Genomic DNA, 22423 nt, shown 5'->3' on the forward strand with positions numbered 1-22423 from the left:
TCACTCTGTTCTATTGTATGTAGGGCTGCAACTAACAATTATTTTCATTATCAATTAATTTGTCGATTATTTTCTCAAGTAATCGATTTGTTGTTTCGTCTATAAAATATCAAAAATGGTGAAAAGTGTCGATCACTTTTTCCCAAATCCCAAGATGCAACCTAAAATGTCTTGTTTTGTCCCGACCAACAGTCCACAACCCAAAGAAGTTCAGTTTACTATCATAAAGGACTAAAGAGACCAGAGAATATTCACATTTAAGAAGAATTTACAATAATCGTTGCAGCTCTAATTGCACGCTCTGTTGCCTTCACCAAATCAGACTATTGTTGTTCTCTATGTTAACTCAAAACAGAGGAAACTAGCGAGAACTAATGTGTAGAAGCATCTTGGATTCAACGCCATTGATAAAGGTAGGACTGTTTTCTCCCTAACAACATTAACTTTCTACCTTACTATAACAACAAATCCAAAGTCACCTGTGATCTTGTCACTCAAGTGAGACAGCAGAGGCACTGAAAATGAACGGAAAATGTCAATTTCATAACGAAACCTTTAGCATAAAGCTACGTGGCTTAGATCTGATTTAATTCAAACATATCATGTGTCAGTACTCAGGTCAAACTTCTCTTTTTTATGACAACCATCTTTAGGGCTGCAAACAATTATTATTATTATAATCTGGTGATTATTTTTCCTATTTAATTGATTCATTGTTCAGTCTATGAAAAAATGCCCATCCCAGTTACCAGAATCCAATGGGATATCTTCAAATATCTTGTTTGAACCTACCAACAGCCTAAAACCAAAGGACATTCAATTTACTATGATATAAAGTAGAGAACAGCTGGAACCAGATAAATGTTTTGAATTTTTCAGTTTTTCCCTAAAAAAAAAAGTATTAATAAATTATAAAAATAGTTGCTCAGTGTTTCTGCGATCGACTAACCAATTTATCAACTAATTTTCTCTAATTTTATATTACTGACATACCACTTTTTTTTTTTAAATGTTATTTTATTACTTTATTTGACAGAGACAGTGCATATTAATGAAATTTCTGAGTTAGCCAGAAAGGCTAATTTTCATCTCTTGTCCCTGAGCAACATGAAGGACAAGAACAAGTGAAAGCCAGATCTCTCATCTCACAAGCTGTGAATATAACCAGTATCATAATGTCATACTTTTCCATGTACAGAAACCATAAATCGCCATTGAAAGAACAGGAAGTGTTGATAGGGTCAGAGCAGGGTGATATGATCTATGAATGGCACTGTTCACCATTGGGCACCTCCCAGTCAGTTAAGGCCAGACCAATCCAGATAAATCACTTCCTGAAGAGAAAGGAAGGCGAAACAGCACTTAAGTCATTATCCAACTGCAGCCTCCTGTAATGGCTCTCAATCTCCAAATCTAATCAGTGGCTTGCCACCACAAAGAAGGCTCGCCACCTGATTAAATGCAAGTTCAAGTGGTGGAACTGGTGTCACTTTGTGGTTTTACATCAAGGAATCGAAGGACTATGTTTAAACACCTGGGATGGTGTGTTCACCGGGATTAGCAAGAACAGGTTGGAGTAGAGGATATGTAGTGTCTAACAGGTGTTACACTTTTGAATATCCATTAAACCAGCGGGGCAAGTGACTGGGTAGAAAGTCATGCTAACATTTGGGGACAAGTCATTAGTTAAGGAAGCATGTAAATTGTCAAGGAGCATGCAGGGCGGTCTAAGCTTCGAGGCGTTTGCCGTTGTTCATCGCTAGACATTAGGGAGATTACATTCAATCGTTGAAACCTCAACACATCAATCAGGGACCTTCAGCGTTGCAGCGTGGGAGGGATGTTGGCCCCTAACTCTGACATCACTGTCTGAGCTGCAGTTGCTTGTATCCACTTCACATTCATTCAAGAAAAAGGAGCAAACGAGAAAAAGAGACCTCTCAGCAATCGATAGCTAGACATTTACAAATGCTGTGGACGGACGGAGCAACACAAAGGATAGTTTGTATTTCCGAAAAGTGCCTGTTGGAAGACCTATTTATCATGATTACACAAGAATGAATGAAGCGATCTGACCAGCAGAAATATAGTGGAATTGGATCTGAGTTGTGCAGCGATTATGCTTGCCAGCTCAACATAAAACCTTATGGGAATCCTTCAATCATTTATTTCATCCACTTACATTTTTCTAATAACAGACTGGACCTCTTGCAATCCTAGACGCTGATGCACACATGGCTAAGCTGAAATCTGTAATATTTTAATTTTGTTTTACAGACCAACTCTGAAGTCAGTATAGCACCAAATGACAACAAGGTGTTGAAATACAGATACAGTAATAGTAGCAAAGCAGTGTTCAACCATGTGCCGTCAATTATACTGATTGAAGTGCCAACTGTAGTCCTACTATACTGAATAACTGACCGTTCACTACATTCTTACCCATATAGCAACTGTCCAATCATAGCAACCATTTTTGTAGCCTGGATTGTATGTTTATATGCTCTGACATAAGCTGCAATCATTATCATGTCTAGCTAACTAGTATCTTCAGTAGAGAGGCTAACAAGAGTTACTTGTACAGGGTACATCTTTAACTTTATTTGGTGAGGTTTCAGGTTACATTTATATAGAACTAGCATGTTCAGTGTAGTGTTAGCGGCTCCTGCTCTTTGTTGGATTTGGTTTTAAAACACCAGCAACCCCAGCCAACGTTACAAAATATAGAGTTACATTTGCCAAACACATTCATTAGTCCCAATCCTAAAAGCCTTTCCTCTTGTAACATTAAAGTGAAACATACTATTTGAATAAAAAGAATACAAGCAATAAGCAGCCAAATAGGGTTATAACTATAACAGACTGAGCTTTTTCTAATGTGAGACAGAACACTATCATTTGATGTATTTCTTGTATATATTATATATTTTATAAATGTAGTTCTCAAACTAAGAGGTCAGTGTTAGTTTAACATCTGTTTTACATACATTCATGCTGTGCTTATTTTAAACAAAGCTCATTGCTGTTTAAGATGAGACAGTTGACTGTAAGTTATTTAGCTTTTGTTTAACAGTTAGTTTATGTTGTTGTATTTTTATCTGAGCCAGTGGAAAGGCTACTCATATTTATGTAGATTTCTATGTCTCTTTAATGTGTTGATCTGACAGGCCTTTAGAGGATAGTGTTTTGTTCTTCAGTTCAATGTGATAACAATGTCACTTTGTTATCCGATGCTGCTCTAAACCTTTGTGCTGTTATTCTGGCATATATGGTTGAGAAGAAATACTTCTCCTAGACTAGTTGAATTCTTGACCCTTGTTTCTATCTGATGGTTGTTCATTAACCTTTAGGGTTAGCTATGGGTATCTTTGAGTTTGTACAGGGGTATTTAAGAACTGGCTGAGTGCCAAATCACCAGAGAGAGAAAAGGTAATTCTAGGTGGTATGTGCTCTCTCTCAGAAATATGATGAATTGTGCTTCTAATTGTATTATTGGATTATATTGTTTCAAAACCTGACAATGCCCTCTTTGTGTGTTTATTGAGTGATCAAGAAATTCTCCACTACAGTTCACACAAGTTTGACCGCTGGACCCTTTGTGTTTATTCGCCCTAAACACCCAATAGCCTAAACCGACCGTAAGTTAGCTTTAAGCTAGCTTGCAACATCGACACATCGATCGTGTCTGTGGCTATGTGCCTGTGTTTGTGTCTAACTGAACTCAGAACTCACCAGAGACTCTGGTTATTCCTGTTATTTCTCTCCAGTCGCTCTCCTTTTTACTTGAGGCAGATTCATAAAGCTCAAGTTGAAACATTTCAACTCACATGGACACATCTTTGCCACGATTTCACCAATACAATAACAATGGTGGTATATGTAGCTTTGCAGCCAAAGTCAGTGTTTCAACCATTGGAGCTGATGTTATCTTAATTAGCAAGCTAGCTAAAGCAACAGTTGGCATTTCTGCCGGTAAATTGACTGTCACAAGAAGCCTGTTTTTGTCTACTTTTTCTAAAATCAACCACCCCTTTTTAAAAATTTACAAAGAATTTTGATTGGTAAACCTGGCGACGTTATCATTGTAAACAAAAAGTCTGACAGGTGTGGCAAACAGTGGAACTTTTAGCCCCTTTGATTACACGACTTAACTAATATTTCAGGACATCATCCAAGAATTCCCTTGTGCACAAACTGTGGATCACCTACACTTACACAACAACAAATATAGATCGACTGCCCTTTTAAGATACCAACAATCCTATTTGAGATTTTGTGCATTGCAACAATTATTTTTGCTTGAATTACTCAGACTTTAAGAAACTGTGGAGTGACTCAGGCTGGTGCCCTGTCAAAAGCTGGGCAGAGGCAAGCAGTTCCTCTGAAGTATCTTAAAGAAACTTGGCTCTCATCTTTGGAATCATTTCAGATTCAATCACACTTGATCAACTTGGACCGCGTCCCGTGATATTTATAGAAAGTTAAACGTTATGCGGTTATAAAGCTTGGCCATGAGCCAAGAATTTGCCTTCATTTCTGCCTCTGCAGCAAAGCTGAGAGATGGAAATTTTTGGCTCTCAGTAGGGCTCGAAGATGCTCAAGTTACAATGAAACTGAGTAGGAAAATCTTCATCAACAGGCAAAAATATGTAATGTGATTTATTGTTTTACTCAAATCTAAACCTATGTCTCAACCATCATCTCTTTCTACCATGTTTCTCTTGTTTGTCAGGGTGCACTCACAGTCTTTTCTTGTATCATCTTTTGTGAAAAAAAAAATTCTCTGAGGCCTTTTTGTATCATATTCTTTCATTACCTCTTCCTTCTTATTTTGTCATTGTTCTTGTACTTTCTGTACCTTCTGTCTAAGACAAGTTTGTCACGTGTCTCACCAAAGAGTACTCATCAACCTTTGGAGAGCTTGTTCTCTCTTTCAGAGGAAAATATCTCAAATTGTGAACCATCAAATTCCTGACCCATGAACCTCTTCTTTCCCTTGTTATGTCACCCTCATTGACGTAATTGAGTCTACCAGTTAATGGTTCGAATGAAATGAAATTAATACGGTGTGTTCAGCCTTCGCATTTTTTGTTCTCCACCACCCGAAATGAGACAGTTTTTCCAATCAGTCAAATGCAGTTAAAAGTGCCCTTCACTCATAAAAGCCATTGTTGTGACATGATGGATCCTGAAGCACAAGAGGCCATTAAGAGGGTTTAATGAATAGATTAGCCAGAGCAGCCAGGTGTCTCCAGAACAACACTTGATCACACGCCCACCTGAACGTTGCCATCAAAGTGTCCTGAGCACATTAGGTGACAAATCAAATAAATGTTCCCTTCACCAGTGGGCAGGTTTATGAATAAAAACCTGACATGTTCCTCACTTCTTCCAGGCAAAAAAAAAAAACTTTTCTGACTTTTTAAGAAGTGGTCATATATTCTTTCCCATTATATCTTTTCCCTCACGACATCCAAATATGTCCAGACTTGTATTTCATTGGATTTCCACGCAAGACGAGCCCGAATGTCAAATAGCATGAATATTATATTGAGCTAACCTTTAGTTATGACCTAGAATTCCTCTGTGTATAATCTTTGCTGGACTTCTTCATCTTTGAAAATTGATTGGCGGGCCTTGCCGTCCTCGTGTGCTGTCATGTTTGCCCCGTCGTAACCAATGATACATACTTATACAATGTCAGAATAAAGCTGATGACATAATCACATAGCAATGGCTCTCACAAATCAGTCAATGGCTTTTTATAGCAACTTGTACTCATTTAAATCCGACACACATGCCCATAGTAAGCCATGAGCTTCCATATAAATTCTACATTAAGCACACAAAGGTCACATCACATGAAAGTTAAAGCAGGGGGATATTTTAATTAATTCTATAAAAGTAATTGCTGTCTGGCTGTCCTCAGTTGTCTGTTACACTGCATGATATGTTTCTAAGTAGAAATTCATTGGATTTCATAGGCTTGAATAACTGCTTAAGCAATTCTTCACAAATGTTACGTGTAACTGAATTGCTTATTTCTATTAATTCACCATTCGTTCTTAATGTTGTTATTGCTGTCTTGTTTTGGATTTATATAAAACAGATATAAATCTTAAAAATCTACTTCTTTATATTTAAACGCACAATATGTAATTTCAGCCGCTAGGGGTCTCTCAATCAAATCAATAACAAAAGCCGGAGTGTGATGACGATGTGAAGTAGCAAGGGATCATGGGAGTTGTTGTCTTCATTGTTAAACAACCAGCTTCACCAGGATAGGATTTAATCGTTCAGGATGTTTTTACCGGGAGCCGAATTACCCGCAGAGGTCTCCTCCTCTCCAAAACAAACGGACCCAGTGATTAATAAATGAATAAAGCAGTTTCACCTGAAAAACCAGTGTTTCTCTGACAATGTTTGGCGAGCACCGGACTTCCTGGAGGGGCTGTTAGCTGAGCTGCTGCTAACACTTGTTCAGTTTATTTCTCTTGTAACTTAAGATCCGGACGTCCAATGACTAAAATCCTTCATGCGGCTAAAAGATATAGTTAAAAACAACCAAAATTTATCACGAAAATGTGGCTTAAAACTGAATAAAAGTCCATTTATAACAGTTTCTGTGGAACAACTACAACGCCGATGTATTATCTTGTATGTGTGTGAGTTACTCTTTGGTAGACGCCATTGTAGCGGACAAACACAGCACCGAGGCATGCATCTGGTGCACTATACTCTTTGTATGACGCCATTGACAGGCGACCAAATGAAACGGTCCGTTACTTTTATTAAAATTACAGATTTCTCTGGGTTTGAAAATTGTTGGAAACATTAGGGATAATGTAAGTACACAACTCAACAAAATATATATAATGTAGGTCTAGTTGTTTTTAAACATTTTAATGTGGAATAATTACATATTATAGCTTTAAACTTGTTAATGTTAATAATAATAACATGTAATAATAATACAGTTAAAACACTGCTATTTTAGAGTCCGACTGACACTGACAATAATAAGTGATAACACAGATCAGTATCGGTGTACAGTATGTCAACTGCTCAGTAAAAAGAAATAGTAGTACAGAAATGTCAAAAGAGCACTGCTAAATGAAGAATTAGTTAATACATAAAGATTAATTAGTTATACATAACAGGATAATTTTTGAAAATTGGGGGACTGCTTACGAAAATTTTTGTAACTGTTTTCCGAAACCAGCAACCCAACAATCACGACCAGTTTACACAGCAATTGGCCAGGTGTGCAGTTGTCCAGGTGAGAAAGTAATCAAAAGGAAAGAGTGTTTTTCTCCAGCTCTCTTTTTTTCATTCTTAACACACAACATCTATACAACACCAGGGATGACTGTCCAAAAACAGGAGGCCGTTTGGAACAGGTATGAACATTTTTACCTTGACACCAGCTGAGAGGCTTGTTTTTGCTTATCTGCAGTGCTTTAAAGGATAAGTTCATATTTTTCAAGTTTGTCTTAAAACAATTCTCAAAACTATTTTGCACTGAAAAGACTGTAACTTTTGGAAGATACCCATCTGATTTTGCCTACTCTGTCTTCTGTCCTCTGTCTTTACTTGCATTTTTGGAACAAAGACCGAGGATTCTGTCCCCAATCTCTTACACTGGAATCACATCAAGGCAATTAGAGCAACCAATAGGCACATAAGGCATGTGAGTAATGAATTAAGAGAGAGAAATGTAAACCCGTCCTTCAGATCAAGCCTGACGTGTACTCCAGCTTGTGTCAATATTCTGTGACATCACTGCGTGTGGTTACAGGTGCAACAGAGCACACTTCTGACCACACTCAACCACAAACTTGGCATAAACTTGAACCTTTCAAATTGCTGGTACTAAGTTTTAACCATAAAATATTAATTTAATGTTCATAAATTGATTGCTTTCTGTTGAAATTTTCTGCTATTTTAAATTGGGTTTTTTTTTATTGCATTTTATGTATTTTAAAGGCTGGATATTGTAAATTGGCTTGAGCTATAAATGCTGTTATATGTAGCTTTAGGCTATATACTTGTGCCTAAAAATAAACATTAAATTACACATTTGTATATATTTAAAGGTGCTCTAATCAATATTTTTATATTAACCATGGAAGGACTATGTGTAATCTGAAAGTAGGTCTATTCTTTAGGTCTATGGAACGTTTTACTGTCTTTCAGCTTATTGTTTTGGTTTTTACAGCCTAAAACCTCACTGTTTTGATTTGCTCTCTTCAAAAAGCTCCGATAAAGCTGCTACCAGCCCAGCACCAAACAGCAGACAGACAAAATTAACAACTAGTTTTTGAACACAGTGGAGCATTTAGCAGCCAAAGAGACAAATATTTCCCTCAAGAGTTGGTGGAGACCAAAACAGAGCTAAAATGAGAGGGAACATTGGACTTACATTCATCAGTTGTCCAGAAACCTGACTCCAAATGAATGCTAATGTTGTCATGGATCTGCGAACACCTTTGCCAAATCAACTTAACATGTCCATATTGTTTACAGCTTGTTGTGCTGCCCCTAACTGGCCAAAACAATGAATGAATACAGGTTGAAGTCTTGTGAGTTTTTTTTTCTTTCAATGTTAGTCTACTTTTGTTGTATTTGTCACATACCGGCCAAAATTCTCCAATAACCAAATTTAGTAGTCCCTTATCAAAAAAAAGTAATATTGGCCAATATATCATTGTGATATTTTTTTTAACCCTCAAATATCAGTGTCCAGCAGCAGTCAATCTAATCTGTATGTATAGTCTGTCAATCTTGTCAATAATTTACTGCGATCAATCAAGTGATTGTTATGTGTGACGTCAATGTGAAGCTCATTGAAGTGGACTTCACACGAGTCAGAAATCATACTGATGTATCACGCAGCAGACTGGCTTTGATGTCATTCATCCACTGTGATCTACATCATTGTCTAGAAAAATCTGATCAGGACCAACAACAAAATGAAAAGGGTGACTCATGATGGAGGCGAGCTGTAAATCCCTCCCAACTCCGCCATCTTCCAGCACTTGCTGTCACTGAGTCGTGTGTCATCACAGAAATAGACTGACAGTCAACTTAACTCAATCACGATGCTTGAGTTGATTTGTGGTATCAATTGTTTTTTTGTTTTTGTTGTTGTTGTTGTTGTTGTTGTCTTTTTTGGGGGTTGGTGGGTTGCTGGTTTGCTGCTGTCAAATATGAATTCAGTATATCAAACAGATCAGTGCAGTGCTATTTGACAGAAGTGACCACTCGCATTAGTTTTATTCCAAAAGTGCAGTGCTAGATAAGCAAATGCAATTAATGTTTAAGCGTTTGCTGGAGAGCCAAAGTAATGATTGGATGCCTCCGTTCTATAGGCTTGGCATCATTAGATGTTTCTGCATTGACACTGACAAGACATGATAAATGAAATAATGCTTCTGGTGCATTATTTTTCAAATGAGTTCAGACTGTGTTATAATCAAAACTCAAAAATCTTTACATCACTGTATTTTCCGTGATGTATAGACAATTTTTAAAACATCAATCGGGAATGGAGGCAAGCTCTTCTTTGTCTAATTGTATTATAATTATATGCACAGTCATTTCTTTGTCTGGTTAAGCCTTTGTTTGTTATGTTTGCTTCAATCAACAGACTGAAACTCATAAATGTGCATCAAGCAGATTTTAAGCAAAGACTAAAAGTTTGTAATAATGCAAACAGTCCTCTGTGGCCGCAATGCTCATTACAAGGGAATGTTAAATAGTGAACTAAACACAAACTGGAGAAACTTTGCTATTATTAGATCTAAACTATAACCACAAGTGGGGCAAAAAATGTAAAGTTCATTCTGGGGCCTGCAGAGGAAAGGCCATGTTAACTAAATTTATTTCATTTTTATTTGTATAGGGATAAGTATAGCATGAACTTATGCCACAGACCACAGCATTTATAGCCTAAGTCAGCGGTTCTCAAATGCTTCACATCAGGGACCCCTAAACTGACACAAATTAGACCACCAGCCCCAATTTGATAAGATTTTGTCCCCGGGTCACTCATTTGATAAGATTTTTGCTTTTAAATGTTTTATAACAGAAAATGTATGAAACCAATGACCAAAATAGTCATATATTCTGTCATTGTGTTACTTATGGGTGGAATTATAGTGAAAATTGATTATTCCTCTTTTTGCTGGGGACACCCTGGAACCCCCTCAAGAACCCTTGAGGGGGTTCTTTGAGGACCACTGGCCTAAGCTAGTTTGCAATGCCCGTCCCAAGGATATGTCAGACTCATCTTGCATACAATGCTCATGCGAATCCCAGTAAGTAAGTAAGACCTCCTTACATCTAATACTGCCCCCACATGAAGAGACATATGCAGACCATTGTGCCTCATTCTGCACCAGACAGCAGCAACAAAAAAAAGTCTAACAGCAAACTAGATGCATACACAGATAAATAATATAATCCACTTCCTTTAAATAAAATAAATACCAAGTGAATTCTATGGCTTTAGCCAATTTGACCATAACAGATTTGTGTCTCACAAACACAAATAGCTGGCAGTCGAACAGAAATGGTGAGACATTTTTCTCTAAGGCAACAAAAGTGACTTTTATTCAACCATAACTGAACCAGGCCACTGTTTATCATGTGTAGATGAGTGATTAAATGTCTGGACCCTTATCATATGAGTCATTTTTTACCAAATGAGTGTTAATATACTGGAAGGTGATGTAACTCTGTCCTCACTTGATAGTAAAAATTATATCTGCCCTCAGATAAAGTGATAAGACAGTTTCATTAATCCATTTTATCTTTAAATTGATTGAGAGAGAAAAAACAAAGTGAAAAACAAAACATACAGGCCTGTGTTTTCAACGCACCCGTAAAACTTTAATGTAAAAAAATGGCCCATGATTGTGGTTGATGGGAATTCGGTCATTAGTTTAGAAGTCTCCTGTACCTGTTGGACAAGACATGCAGAGTCTGATCTCTCGGAAGAGCTCGATGAAAAGTCAGGGGATCATTAAAGTCATTGGGACCCTGTGGTGATGAACGTCATAACAACAATAACAAACAACTAACCAGTGTGAATGAGTGAGTTGAGTGTTCAAGAAGAACCTCCCATCAGCGCTTATAGAAAGTTTTATGGATACAATTCTGAGTGGTGAAGGGGTTTCCCAGCAGCTAGTGTTGTAGTCAGTCAACAACCTCTTTTAAGAGATATTGAAAGCCAAACTGTAAAGAATTTATTGTACATTTTATTGTATATCTTAAACTTTTGCAAGCACTAAGCAAACACTGAATAAATTTATTATTGAACAGTAATCAGGACTTGTGTGTAAATGTATTCCTGTTTTTTACTGACGAAATGAACTCTACAAAATCTGACCTTGTTCTGTTGCATTGTGCTTTATACCTCTTATGGATATTTATGTTTTTAGACATAATTCCATCATGGTATCAATATATTTTTTTGTTTGTATGAAAAGACTCCACCAATGCAACTCCAAAAAGTTTCGAAACTGTTCTGTGAGCTACTCAGATGCGATCAATACATTAAAATGATGGATTCTGGTACTCCAGCACTGGTGTGGGTGCATTTCCTGGCATTAAAACAATGAATATGATGGATAGGAAATTTTGAATCACTGTTAACATAATGACTGAAATCAACTGCTTCCAGGACTGCATTTCCGTCTTACAGGAAACAGCACTTGATTACTGTTTGCCGACAATTTGAATGACTCAAAGACAGTATGTATGTATGTATTTATGTATGTATGGCTTGTTGGCGTCAGGTGGTTTAAAGCAGACTGGTTTGTGTCATATTAATCATTATAGAGACAGAAGACAAGGTATGTATGCACTTTATGAAAGAGCCTCCATATTAGCTGTCTATTCTTAGGTTCATAGACTGAGCAATGAGACTATCTATCTAGCTGCTGCTGATATTATTAAGTGCTCCACAATGTAGTGCCTTTTTTTTTTTTTTTTGAGCAAGAAAAAGCCTCTTCAGCCATTTGCCACTGAAATGCTGCATAAGCGCTTTTGTCAACACCAGGAAACTGACGGCAACGAAGAGGATCTCTGCAAGACTCCCACATCACCTCCTCTCTCACACCCCAACACTGCACGGCCTGGCCTTTGCTATAGGAAATGTTAAAGTCAATGACGACATACTGTATAGTATTCGGTCTCATAAAACTTATCGAGGGAGGGGAGGGGCTGAGATGGTTTTCCTTCGCTTGCTGTGCGGCCGGTGACCCCTGACCTGCCTTGTTATAAGATAGCTGCCAGCTTAATGCAACCTTGGCAGAGCAGCCACCTTTCCCGCCCATTAGTCCAGTCATTTCCAGGCTGAATCACATCGCTGACCTATTTTAAGAAACAAGGGGTGGGACTTTTGGGGGGAATCTTTAGACACTTATGAGGCAAAATTAATTGTATATTTCATAAATATAGTGCTAGAGTGCACCTGCAATTTTTTTGTCATCACAGGAGTAAGGGCTGCAGCTCAGTTAAACACCACAAAGTAAAAAAAAATCTAAATAATTGTCTGCACTGATGCCATCACATCAGGATATTATTCAAAGAAATGAATTTAGTCTTAATCTAAGATAAACCATATCATGGTGAAAACAGCAACACTTCGCTCCTTGCTGTGTGACTGAAACAAACTGAAAACCATGAATGGGTAGAGAAGCGGGCGCACTCACACTCGCCTCTACTCCTTAAAACACCTCCGCCTCCCTTTACTCCCCCTCCCCACCATCACCATGTGCCAGCGCAGAGTCCACAGTGTGGCTTGGACCCATCACACAGTGACTCAGGCTGCTCTCCATTTGAAAAATTAAACGGGGGACCGTTTGGCAGAGTTAAATGAGGCCCCCAGGAAAAAAACATGCTGAGCTCAGCACAGCTCCTACAATCTCAATCACAAAGGAGGAGGTTGGCGCACTGATGTAATGTCCGCCGCCGTGCTGCTGCTGCCTTGGCAGAGGAGGCGAGCTCGTCAGCATAGCCCTACTAATTCCCCCCCTCCCCTTCCCCTCCCCTCCCCTCCCCACTCCCAGACCCCCACCGGATCAAGGGTACATCAGATATCATTAACAGAGGAAAAGGCGAGCAATGGCTTAAAACCAGACACAGGGTGAGACGTGAGGGAGGATGGTAGAGAGTAAAGGATGAAAGGATCAAAGTAAAGTACTTAAGTACAATATTGAGGTATTTGTACTTGAGTATTTCCATTTTATGCTACTTTATATGTCTACATTTCACTGGACTAACTGTTACCTTACTACATTTATTTATAGTTTCGATTTACTATTTAGATTAAGATTTTACATACAAAATGTGACCAGTTTATTAAATATGATGCATTATTATAGATTAAACTAACAAACCACTTCAACTAACTACAACAGTACTTAAAGTAATGCACATGTTAATGCATCAATAATAATGACCCAAAATTGTAATACTGTCTGGTCCATTCTGCATAATGACTACTTTAAATACTTTAAGTAACATTTTCTGCTAATACTTCTGTACTTGAGTTGTTACTTAAAATTGGAGTATTTTTACATTGTGGTATTGCTACTTTTACCAAAATCTGAACACTCTCACTACTGGCATTTCTTTGACTGCAGAGACACACACTGTTGAAAGTGACAGAGTCTCTTGAGAAATAAAAACATTTATGTGTTTGGAAGAATCTGAGAGTCACATCCTGACACTCACCTGTCAGCATCAGCTGTAGAGCTGTTCCACAACCGTGCAATATCCCCTACAGTATAAAAAAGAAGACAACAATGGAACCATTAAAGGAAATGGTTCCCACTACGGACAGACATTTTAAGCATAACATCTCATTCATTTTTTCCCATTTGGTACCAAGACTATTACTTGGTGGTTTGCATTTATCAGTGGATTCTGGATTATTATAATTATTACTTTAAATTGCACTAATACAAGCTATGATAATATACCAGTGGAAACTGATACAAAGTCCAATACAAACACTGAATCCAAATCTTTAAATATATTATCTATAGAGCTATTTCTGGCTGTCACTCATTTAAAACAACAATTATCTTAATTTTCCTGGAGGGACTTCAAGTGTTTCTATGATACTAAATCATTAGTATACAGTATAGCAGCATTATTGCATGTTATTACAACAATATTCTAATTATTTAGTATATTTGTTGTCATTTTTAAACTGATAATAAGACTCAGAGCCATTTAAAGACACTATTCTTTCATGATTTAAAGTCATTTTAGGGACATTTAGAAAACCCTTTCTTAAAGGACCGTTATACATAAAGAAACATATCATGAGGGCTCATTTTTAAAACATTATACTATAAACTGTCTAGCCTTTGTCATCAGATGGACATGGCCAGTAGAAAGACGATTCATCCAAACTGTCTAATACTTTAGAGGGTTTAAGGAGAACACCGTCATTTAAGAATTAAACTTTATTTCTGAGGCCCAAGACAGCTCAGTCAGTTTTTCTGAACTTGGTGGCACCTTACTGAAGATAGACATTTTTTTTTAAAAATCCTTGCATTCATGATTCACTGGGAAGTGACATCAGTGGCTGCTTCATAAATAATAAATAAGTTGCTGACTATGTCAAGCTGGACATGTCAAACCAAAAGTAGATGAATGTTATAGCACAGTTCACTGTGCATAAACCAGTTTTCAAACCTCAACACAGTCCAGTTCATTGTCAGTGGAGGAGAGAGAAAGATCTTACTCTCCAGCTTAAAGGTCATGAGTTACTTCTCCAGCTTCTTTTTTTTTTCAAAAAGAGCAGCGGATGATCAAAAGTATTGACTGAATTGCTTTGTGGCACAGAAATAACACATGTGAATAATTAAAATGCATCTACCTTTAAAGAAACATGGACAATACAGAAATAAACTACTGCTGCCTTCTCCTCCATGATTTTGAGTCTTCACAAATTCTTATGTTGACAATATGATTGCTGCTATTCAAATTAGATGTATAATGATTTGACTTGAATTATTTACAATATGCTGCACCGGCAACTTCACCTCCAACTGTTGTTGTTTTCCATGATGAGAAAAAGTCTGTGTAGTTGTGTAAATTAGTCACAAAATGCAGTTAAGTTGAACTGAAGAGAAGTAAACTGCATTAAAGTAATCATAGACTTGCAGCATTTCAGTGTTAATATGTCTGTGCCTTCATATTTATATAAAAGGCAGACAGTGCAATCTAGATTTTCATTATCTTTAATCTCCATAAGTAGGATCAAAAACCACATAAGAGTATACTATAATATACCCACCGCTGTCGTCTGCATGACAAATTGTTCATGTTTCTTCTGGAACTTTTTGTGCGTGGGGGGAAAAAAATCGATTTTGTGGTCCTTGACAAAATGTTCACAGCCAAATAATCTTCTAATTTAATGCTGCCGCCTAGTGTTCATGCAAAAGCACTGCAGCTGTGGACTCAAAAAAAAGAGGCAATTCAGTAAGGAAGCTCCCACACAGACCTGCACCCTGGTTTCTGTTGCCCTTGATAAATGTCATAAGGAAATAAATACTGTTAAAAAAAAAATACACTTTGTTTTTTTGTGGTAAATTTTAAGATCAAGATAATAAAATCCATTTTTAGGGCACAATCTGTGTGATTATCATAGCTTTTATTTTAAGAGAATATCAACTTAACCTACATGCAACATAATTCTGTTTTTGAATAGTTTGCCACTAACGATTAGATCTTCTCCCTCCGTTGATATCTTTAAAAGACCCATCTCTTCTTTTTAGCCTTTTAATTGTCATCATAAAGAGATGCCTCGCCACATTCTGGCTTTTATTTGTTTGTATTTTATCTGTTGTTTGTGTTGTGATTTTATCTGATTTTCTGTCTTATTTATGTCTGTGTTGTTATTTTGATCCTGTCTTTTTGTTCGATTGTAATCATCAATCAAATAATCCCATAATTGAATCTCTCTGTAAAGCACTTTGGTCATCGTCTGTTGTTTTTAAATGTGCTCTATAAATAAATTGACTTGATTTGATTTTTGTCTTTTTTACATTGAATATTTTTCATTTTGTTGGTTTGTTTAGCTTTAGCAATTTGTGGCATGTAATAATTTAATGTGATAACGTCGGTTTTGGCCTGAAATGTTTCAAGATCACAGAAAGACATAGAGAAGTTTATCTTTAATAAATCTCTATAACAACTGTGGCTAGGGACATTATTACTAAATTTGAAGGTAAGAACAAACCTTTGTGTTACATAATGAATCTTATACTTGCAATCGGTAAATTCCAAATTGCATAAGGCAAGATTCTTTCCCAATCATAAATATTTTTCTAGTTGAATTGAATTTGTACATGGATACCAATGACAAACAAGAAAAGTAAACAATGTATTATGAAGAATTATTTTCTGTGTCCCCTGATTAACTTTATGTTCCTCCTGTTCATACTGGCTATTAAAAGATCCCCTTCAATGTATTTTCAATGTAAGTAATAGGGGCCAAAATCCACAGTGTGTCCACACAGTCATTTTGTGTATAAATGTATTTAAATGTTTATCTGAAGCTTATATTAGGCTTCAGCAGTCTGAGTTAGTCATATCAAGTAGATATCTGCTACATTCCCTCTTCGTGTTTCCTCGGACAGTGTTTCCCTGTTGAGCTGCAGTGGAAATATGGTAACAAAAAGAGGGACATTGGCACTAAAAATACTGTAATGTTGAAAGATATATACTTGATTTGACTTATTTCGACGACTGAAGCTTCATATTAGCTTCAGATAAACTTTTAAATACATTTTTGCACAGAAGGAGGACTGTCGATTTTATCCCCCATCACTTACATTGTAAGCCCATCATGAAGGGATCTTCTAATGGTCAGTATGAACAGGAGGAATAATTACAGCAAGAAAAAACAATTTCAATGTTCATTTGGGCACCTGACTATTGCTTTAAAACAGACTTGAAAAAATGTGAACCCGTCGTATAAATATGACTTTGTTGATTATTTCTATTTATTTTACACATTTCTTATACTTTATTTACTTGACATATAATTATTTTTGCGCAGTGACATTTTGAATTGCACAATAATGCACATTTCTATTTAACTGCCGAAAGTCATTCAATCGATCACTGATTTGATATCGGGGCTCTTCTCTTTTCCCTGACGTCGCGTCCAGGAAAATAAATCGAGTTAGGAGCGCAGCACAGGCAGCGAGCGGCGACACCTAAAGCAGAGATGGTAAGACTGAATTAATTTGGTGTATTTTGATCAATATAACATTATATAATATGTATGCACAGTAAACCAATCACACAGCAAGTTCATATATTAAAATGTATTAAGAATCCCAGAAAACAGGGATAGTTTGTTCAGAGGAAGCTAACGTGACTGAGCTAACTTTTGGCTACACTGTGAGTAAGCAAAACACATCGTTAGCAGCATTGATGCCGGTTTAATGTCTTTCCAAATAAACTGTTCACAGCTGATATTGTGTAGACAACAAATTAAATGATGTTTCAAATTAACCTGGTGTATCCTCTATATTAGCTGAGTAACGTAGCATGATTGCGTCGCTGTGACAAATTTTTTGAGTGGTTAAATAATTAGCAGGCTAACACAAGGTAGCTAGCATAGGCTGAGTTAGCATCTCATAAGCTTGCGCTCAACTGTCTTTTACTTTCGTTTTCCTCCAAGATAACTCATTTGCGTTTGGCTACAGACAATTTAATTAATTTTTGAAGCGCACGAATGCTTAATATCAGTCATCGGTCACTGATGAATCAGCCAACTAGTAAAGTTGGCATTTTATCCAGCTAATATTAGTGAGCGGTTAGTATAATGCAGTGTTGGAAAGTAGCTAAGTGCATCTACTCAAGTAACGTTACTGTATTTATGTACAATTCGGAGGTAATTGTACTTTACTTGAGTGTTTTCATTTTATGCTACTTTATACTTCCACATTTCAGAGGGAAATATCGAGTTTTCTTCTCCACTACATTTATTGAACAGCTTTAGTTACTTTTCAGATTTGACACAACGGATAATATAACAAGCTTTTAAAATACAACACATTGTTAAAGATGAAACCAGTGGTTCCCAACCTTTTTGGCTTTTGACGTCTTACAAAAAGCAGTGTGTAGTCAGGGTCACATTTCAGATGTCTATGATTTGTGAACAGCTCCACCAAATAGTGATTTTTCCCTCTAAACTTCTCACATGGTTTCATTTCAATAAATGTTCAAATGGGCCAATATTTCACTAAAATTAGTTTTAAATCTAATTCAGATTAGAGAAAAAGTCCAAAAACTGAAAACAGATTTGTGTATCAGAATTTCCTCTCCCGTTAATCATCTCACAACCCTTCAGATTTATGTGGTGACCCTTTGTGTTGTGAAGTGCTGGACTAAACTAGCTAACTGTATATACACTCACCAGCCACGTTAGGTACACCCTATACATTTTTAGTTTCATTGTCAGAAAGGTGATATTTCTACTTTATGTTTATTAGTGAGGACGTAGTAGGTGGTGGTGGTGTACTGGGGTGCATTGTATTGAATGGTGGTCATAATATTTTATCCACTGCATTAACATACATGCAAAATATCAGGAACACTTTTTAATATAATGCACTCCAGTACACCATCACCTCTTCTCTGCGTGTGTGTGTAGCTCAGCCCCACCCTTGATCAAGCAGACACACACCTGCAGCTCTTTATACATCCGTGACACAGAGAGCAGAGACGGAGACAGGAATGTAGCCTGTAACACCCACTGCGGTTGACGCCCAGAAGCGTCACGAAAACACAGCAAAATAATAAGAAAATACAGGCAGAGAGCAGAGTCTCTTTAGATAAATACACTGCCACACACCTCTAGTGGGTCATAAGTGATGATTGAGAGGGATTACTTTTGTATGAGTCTCTACATTGTTTTTTAAGAAAATCCTGCGTAGTATACCTTTTTTAAGTAAAGGCTTTGAATACTTCTTCCGTCACTGGTATAATGCTTGTAGTCGATTGCATGATGCTGTATAGTGGGGGGCGTACACAAAGCTGGTCTTATTAATAATTCAGTCATGTTAGTAATGTAAAACCTCCTACTAGAACAGTCCAGGCCGTCGACAGGTAGAGAGCCTCATGCGCTCGTCTGTAAGAAATAGTCCGTCATTGAGGAAAACTACCGGCAATGCAAGACAACTATGTAAGCTCAGCTGTTGTATTGTATCATTATGTTTCTTTTCTCACTTTGAAATCATGATTTGTTTTTTGTTTTTTCTATCCTCAGTTTCGCAATCAGTACGACAACGATGTGACAGTATGGAGCCCACAGGTACATTTGCTTTGCCTTTTCTCTTTCTAAGTATGTGATAAAGGACATGCAAGAGCTCAGTGTGTTTAACAAAGTTGTCCATGTGTTGTCCAGGGCCGTATCCATCAGATTGAGTATGCCATGGAGGCAGTGAAGCAGGGGTCTGCAACTGTAGGACTCAAATCCAGAACCCAAGCAGTCCTGGTTGCACTAAAGGTACAATTATATTAACATAATGTCTGGTCTGATAAGAATGATTTTATTTTGCTTCAGTTGTTCTTTTCCTTTGCTGCTACTTTGCCTGTTTTTTTTCAGACTTCCACCTATATAAATGTATAAAAATGTTACCAGCAGTTTAAGAAAATATACCAGTTTGCCTAAAATATCTTTGTAAATGTCCCATAAAAATGCATTCTCACTGATGTTGTAGTTGTATCAATTACATGCCTATAAATGCACGTCAGAATCTTACTTTAAAAAATCCATCACGCTGAATAAATCATGCAGACCTGCCTTCACTATTAAGCATTATTCAGATGAGTAAGAGGTGTCAGATTTTTTTTTTTAACTCTCATTAATAATAAACTAAAGCCCCTCCTAATGTTAAGTGTTGCCTTGACACTTTTTTGGATGTCATTCATGTCGTGTCAACATGACCTTTTTAATATTTTAAAACACACATTTTCCGGGAAGGCATATAGCAAAGTACTGAGCACATTCAGAAGAAGAGCAGTAGATCACAGGAGTGTTGTGTCTCTGTGTCTGCAGAGAGCCCAGTCTGAACTGGCTGCCCACCAGAAGAAGATCCTCCATGTCGACAACCACATCGGTATCTCCATTGCTGGACTGACTGCTGATGCCAGACTGCTCTGGTAGGTCACAGATACCTTTTTGTGATCTGGATGAAACTGTGGATAAAGAAACGTAGTTAACATGATACTAACATCTTCTCTCCAACAGTAACTTCATGCGTCAGGAGTGCTTGGACTCGAGATTCGTCTTTGACAGGCCCCTCCCAACGTCACGTCTCGTCTCTCTTGTCGGCAGCAGTATCCTCACAACTGTTAGCTTTATGCCCTGGAGTAAAAATGTCATGTTATTTTGGTTATTATATCACCAATATGAGAAATTAGTAATGGATAACTCCTAATGCTGGTATACTTTAATGATAACGTGTACTTTCGTCTGCTCTAACCTGCATTTGGTTGGGAAAACAAGGATCTAGCCAGTTGTGGATATTTGAAACGTTAAATTTACTGCCCACTGTCATATTAGCTAGAAACTAAATAACTGAGCAGATGTTAGACCGTCACTGGAAAGTAAAACAAGTAAGCATGGCTGCAGTGATCCTTGACTGAACCCTTAGAAACCCAAATCCCAACACAGAGGTATGGAAGGAGGCCCTACGGCGTTGGACTCCTCATTGCTGGCTATGATGTAAGTTTTCTTACTCCTGTTGTTTGTTAAATACTTAATTTTATTTTTACATTGATAGGATTATCTCTTTAGGCCCTTGTGAAAGAATAAATGTTATCTTGATTTGGACTGGAACATAAAAATGTGATGTTACCTCTCATTTATTTATTTGTTTTTGTGTTAAACCAGGATATGGGACCTCACATCTTCCAGACCTGCCCGTCAGCCAATTATTTTGACTGCAAAGCCATGTCCATCGGAGCGCGTTCCCAGTCTGCGCGCACCTACCTGGAGAGATGCATGGACAAGTTTGCTGACTGTAAGATTAAAAGCCTCATATTCAGAGGAAACCAGTTGTAACTAAGAGCTCCGTAGTAGCAAAGTTTGCAACTGAACATGAATGATGTTATAAAAGTTGCATCTTGATGAGTCAGGATTTTAGTTCATTTTTGTTCAATTACAGTGTCTTTATTTGTGAGATGATGACAGCTTTGGACTTAAATATTTTAGTCATCACCCCATCAGTTCTTGTGAAAGTCAGAGTACTGAACACTCTCTCTCTTGCTAATCAATAAGTGGAAAGACTTGCATTAAGAAAATATGATTTTTGTTCTCAGGTAACCTGAATGAGCTGGTCCAGCATGGCCTCCGTGCTCTCAGAGAAACCCTCCCCACGGAGCAGGACCTCACTACCAAGGTACAGATGTGACTCTACACAAATCTCATTACACAGAAGATCCATTATCTTAGTTTTCATCTGTGTCTTACATGAGACATAGATTTAAAAAAAAAACCTGTATCTGTGCACTCAACAAAGAGACACAAATACCAGAGCACAGTCGCAGTCTTTTTTTTTTTTTTTAAATGTAATAATATACGGGTAATTTCAGAGAGAAATGTTTACATTTTTCAGAATGTTTCCATCGGCATCGTGGGGAAGGACATGGAGTTCACCATTTATGACGATGATGATGTTGCTCCATTCCTGGAGGGACTGGAGGAGAGGCCACAGAGAAAGGTATTTATATAATTCAGTCCAGACTCATACTTGGTGTCATTTGAGATAACAAATGATTTAACTTTTCAGTCATGTTGTTGAATCAGCCTGCAACAGAACTCTGTATCTACTGAACACTGCTGGTTATTATATTATTATTATTTCCCCATTTCGGAGTCAAGGCAAATATTTAAAGAAATATTTTTTTAATTGGACGATGATAAACATTTAAAACAAAAACAAGATGTGACACCTATACAACACTACACATTTCTGTTGTATTGAATATTAATTTTAGTCGTCGACCCTGAACTTTGTGTGCTGAAGAACATTTCTGTATCTCAGGTCGCTCAGCCTGCAGATGAACCCGCCGCCGGAGAGGCACCTGACGAGCCAATGGAGCACTGAGGAAGCCCCGTCACTCAGCCGGCCAACCAGTGATATACCTCCTGTTATCATGGGGGAGGGCGGGCACAAACCCAGACCAACTTGACACTTATTGCAACTCAAACAGAGCAATTTTTAGAGGGGAAAGATGTTGTTGTGATGTGCCACTTGCTAAACTGTTAATCCAAAATATTCTCTGCTAACATCAATCATTGTGATGTTGCTTTTGTATGAGTAAAGTGTACCATTATACAAGTAATAAACTCTTTTTTTGAATTAAGCTCTTTGTTGTT

General features: G+C 37.4%; 2 protein-coding genes across 5 annotated transcripts in view; one reads left to right on the forward strand and one right to left on the reverse strand.

The window, feature by feature from the left end:
- The window catches only part of LOC122985073 (calcitonin gene-related peptide-like), a 30578-nt gene extending 15072 nt beyond the window's left edge, over positions 1-15506 (reverse strand). Inside the window, exons 1-2 of one of the 4 annotated variants that reach the window (XM_044355453.1) lie at positions 15320-15481; positions 13744-13789 (exon numbers count right to left, since the gene is read on the reverse strand). Coding sequence is in view for 3 of the 4 variants with exons in the window: in XM_044355456.1 (XP_044211391.1) it covers positions 15320-15334 (15 nt within the window). In the remaining variant the exon portion in view is untranslated. Of the gene's footprint in view, positions 1-13743; positions 13790-15319 lie in introns of all 4 variants that reach the window. The other 3 variants (XM_044355456.1, XM_044355457.1, XM_044355452.1) reach the window with 3 other exon arrangements.
- A 1644-nt stretch (positions 15507-17150) lies between these two features.
- On the forward strand, positions 17151-22410 carry psma1 (proteasome 20S subunit alpha 1). Its single transcript, XM_044357300.1, has 10 exons — positions 17151-17260; positions 19307-19351; positions 19445-19546; positions 20099-20202; positions 20291-20379; positions 20697-20767; positions 20936-21065; positions 21364-21443; positions 21660-21764; positions 22089-22410. The coding sequence occupies exons 1-10, from the start codon at positions 17258-17260 to the stop codon at positions 22149-22151; spliced, it is 792 nt and encodes a 263-aa protein (XP_044213235.1). The 5' UTR covers positions 17151-17257; the 3' UTR covers positions 22152-22410.
- Positions 22411-22423: the final 13 nt, after the last annotated feature.

Source organism: Thunnus albacares, chromosome 7 (assembly GCF_914725855.1).
Source record: "Thunnus albacares chromosome 7, fThuAlb1.1, whole genome shotgun sequence".
NCBI classification, from domain to species: domain Eukaryota; kingdom Metazoa; phylum Chordata; class Actinopteri; order Scombriformes; family Scombridae; genus Thunnus; species Thunnus albacares.

What these genes read in the sequence shown, in the direction of transcription:
- psma1 (XM_044357300.1), top strand. An exon ending in TGACAGTATGGAGCCCACAG is followed by an intron (nt 19,352 to 19,444) that starts GTACATTTGCTT and finishes TGTGTTGTCCAG; the next exon opens with GGCCGTATCCATCAGATTGA. An exon ending in TCCTCATTGCTGGCTATGAT is followed by an intron (nt 20,768 to 20,935) that starts GTAAGTTTTCTT and finishes GTGTTAAACCAG; the next exon opens with GATATGGGACCTCACATCTT.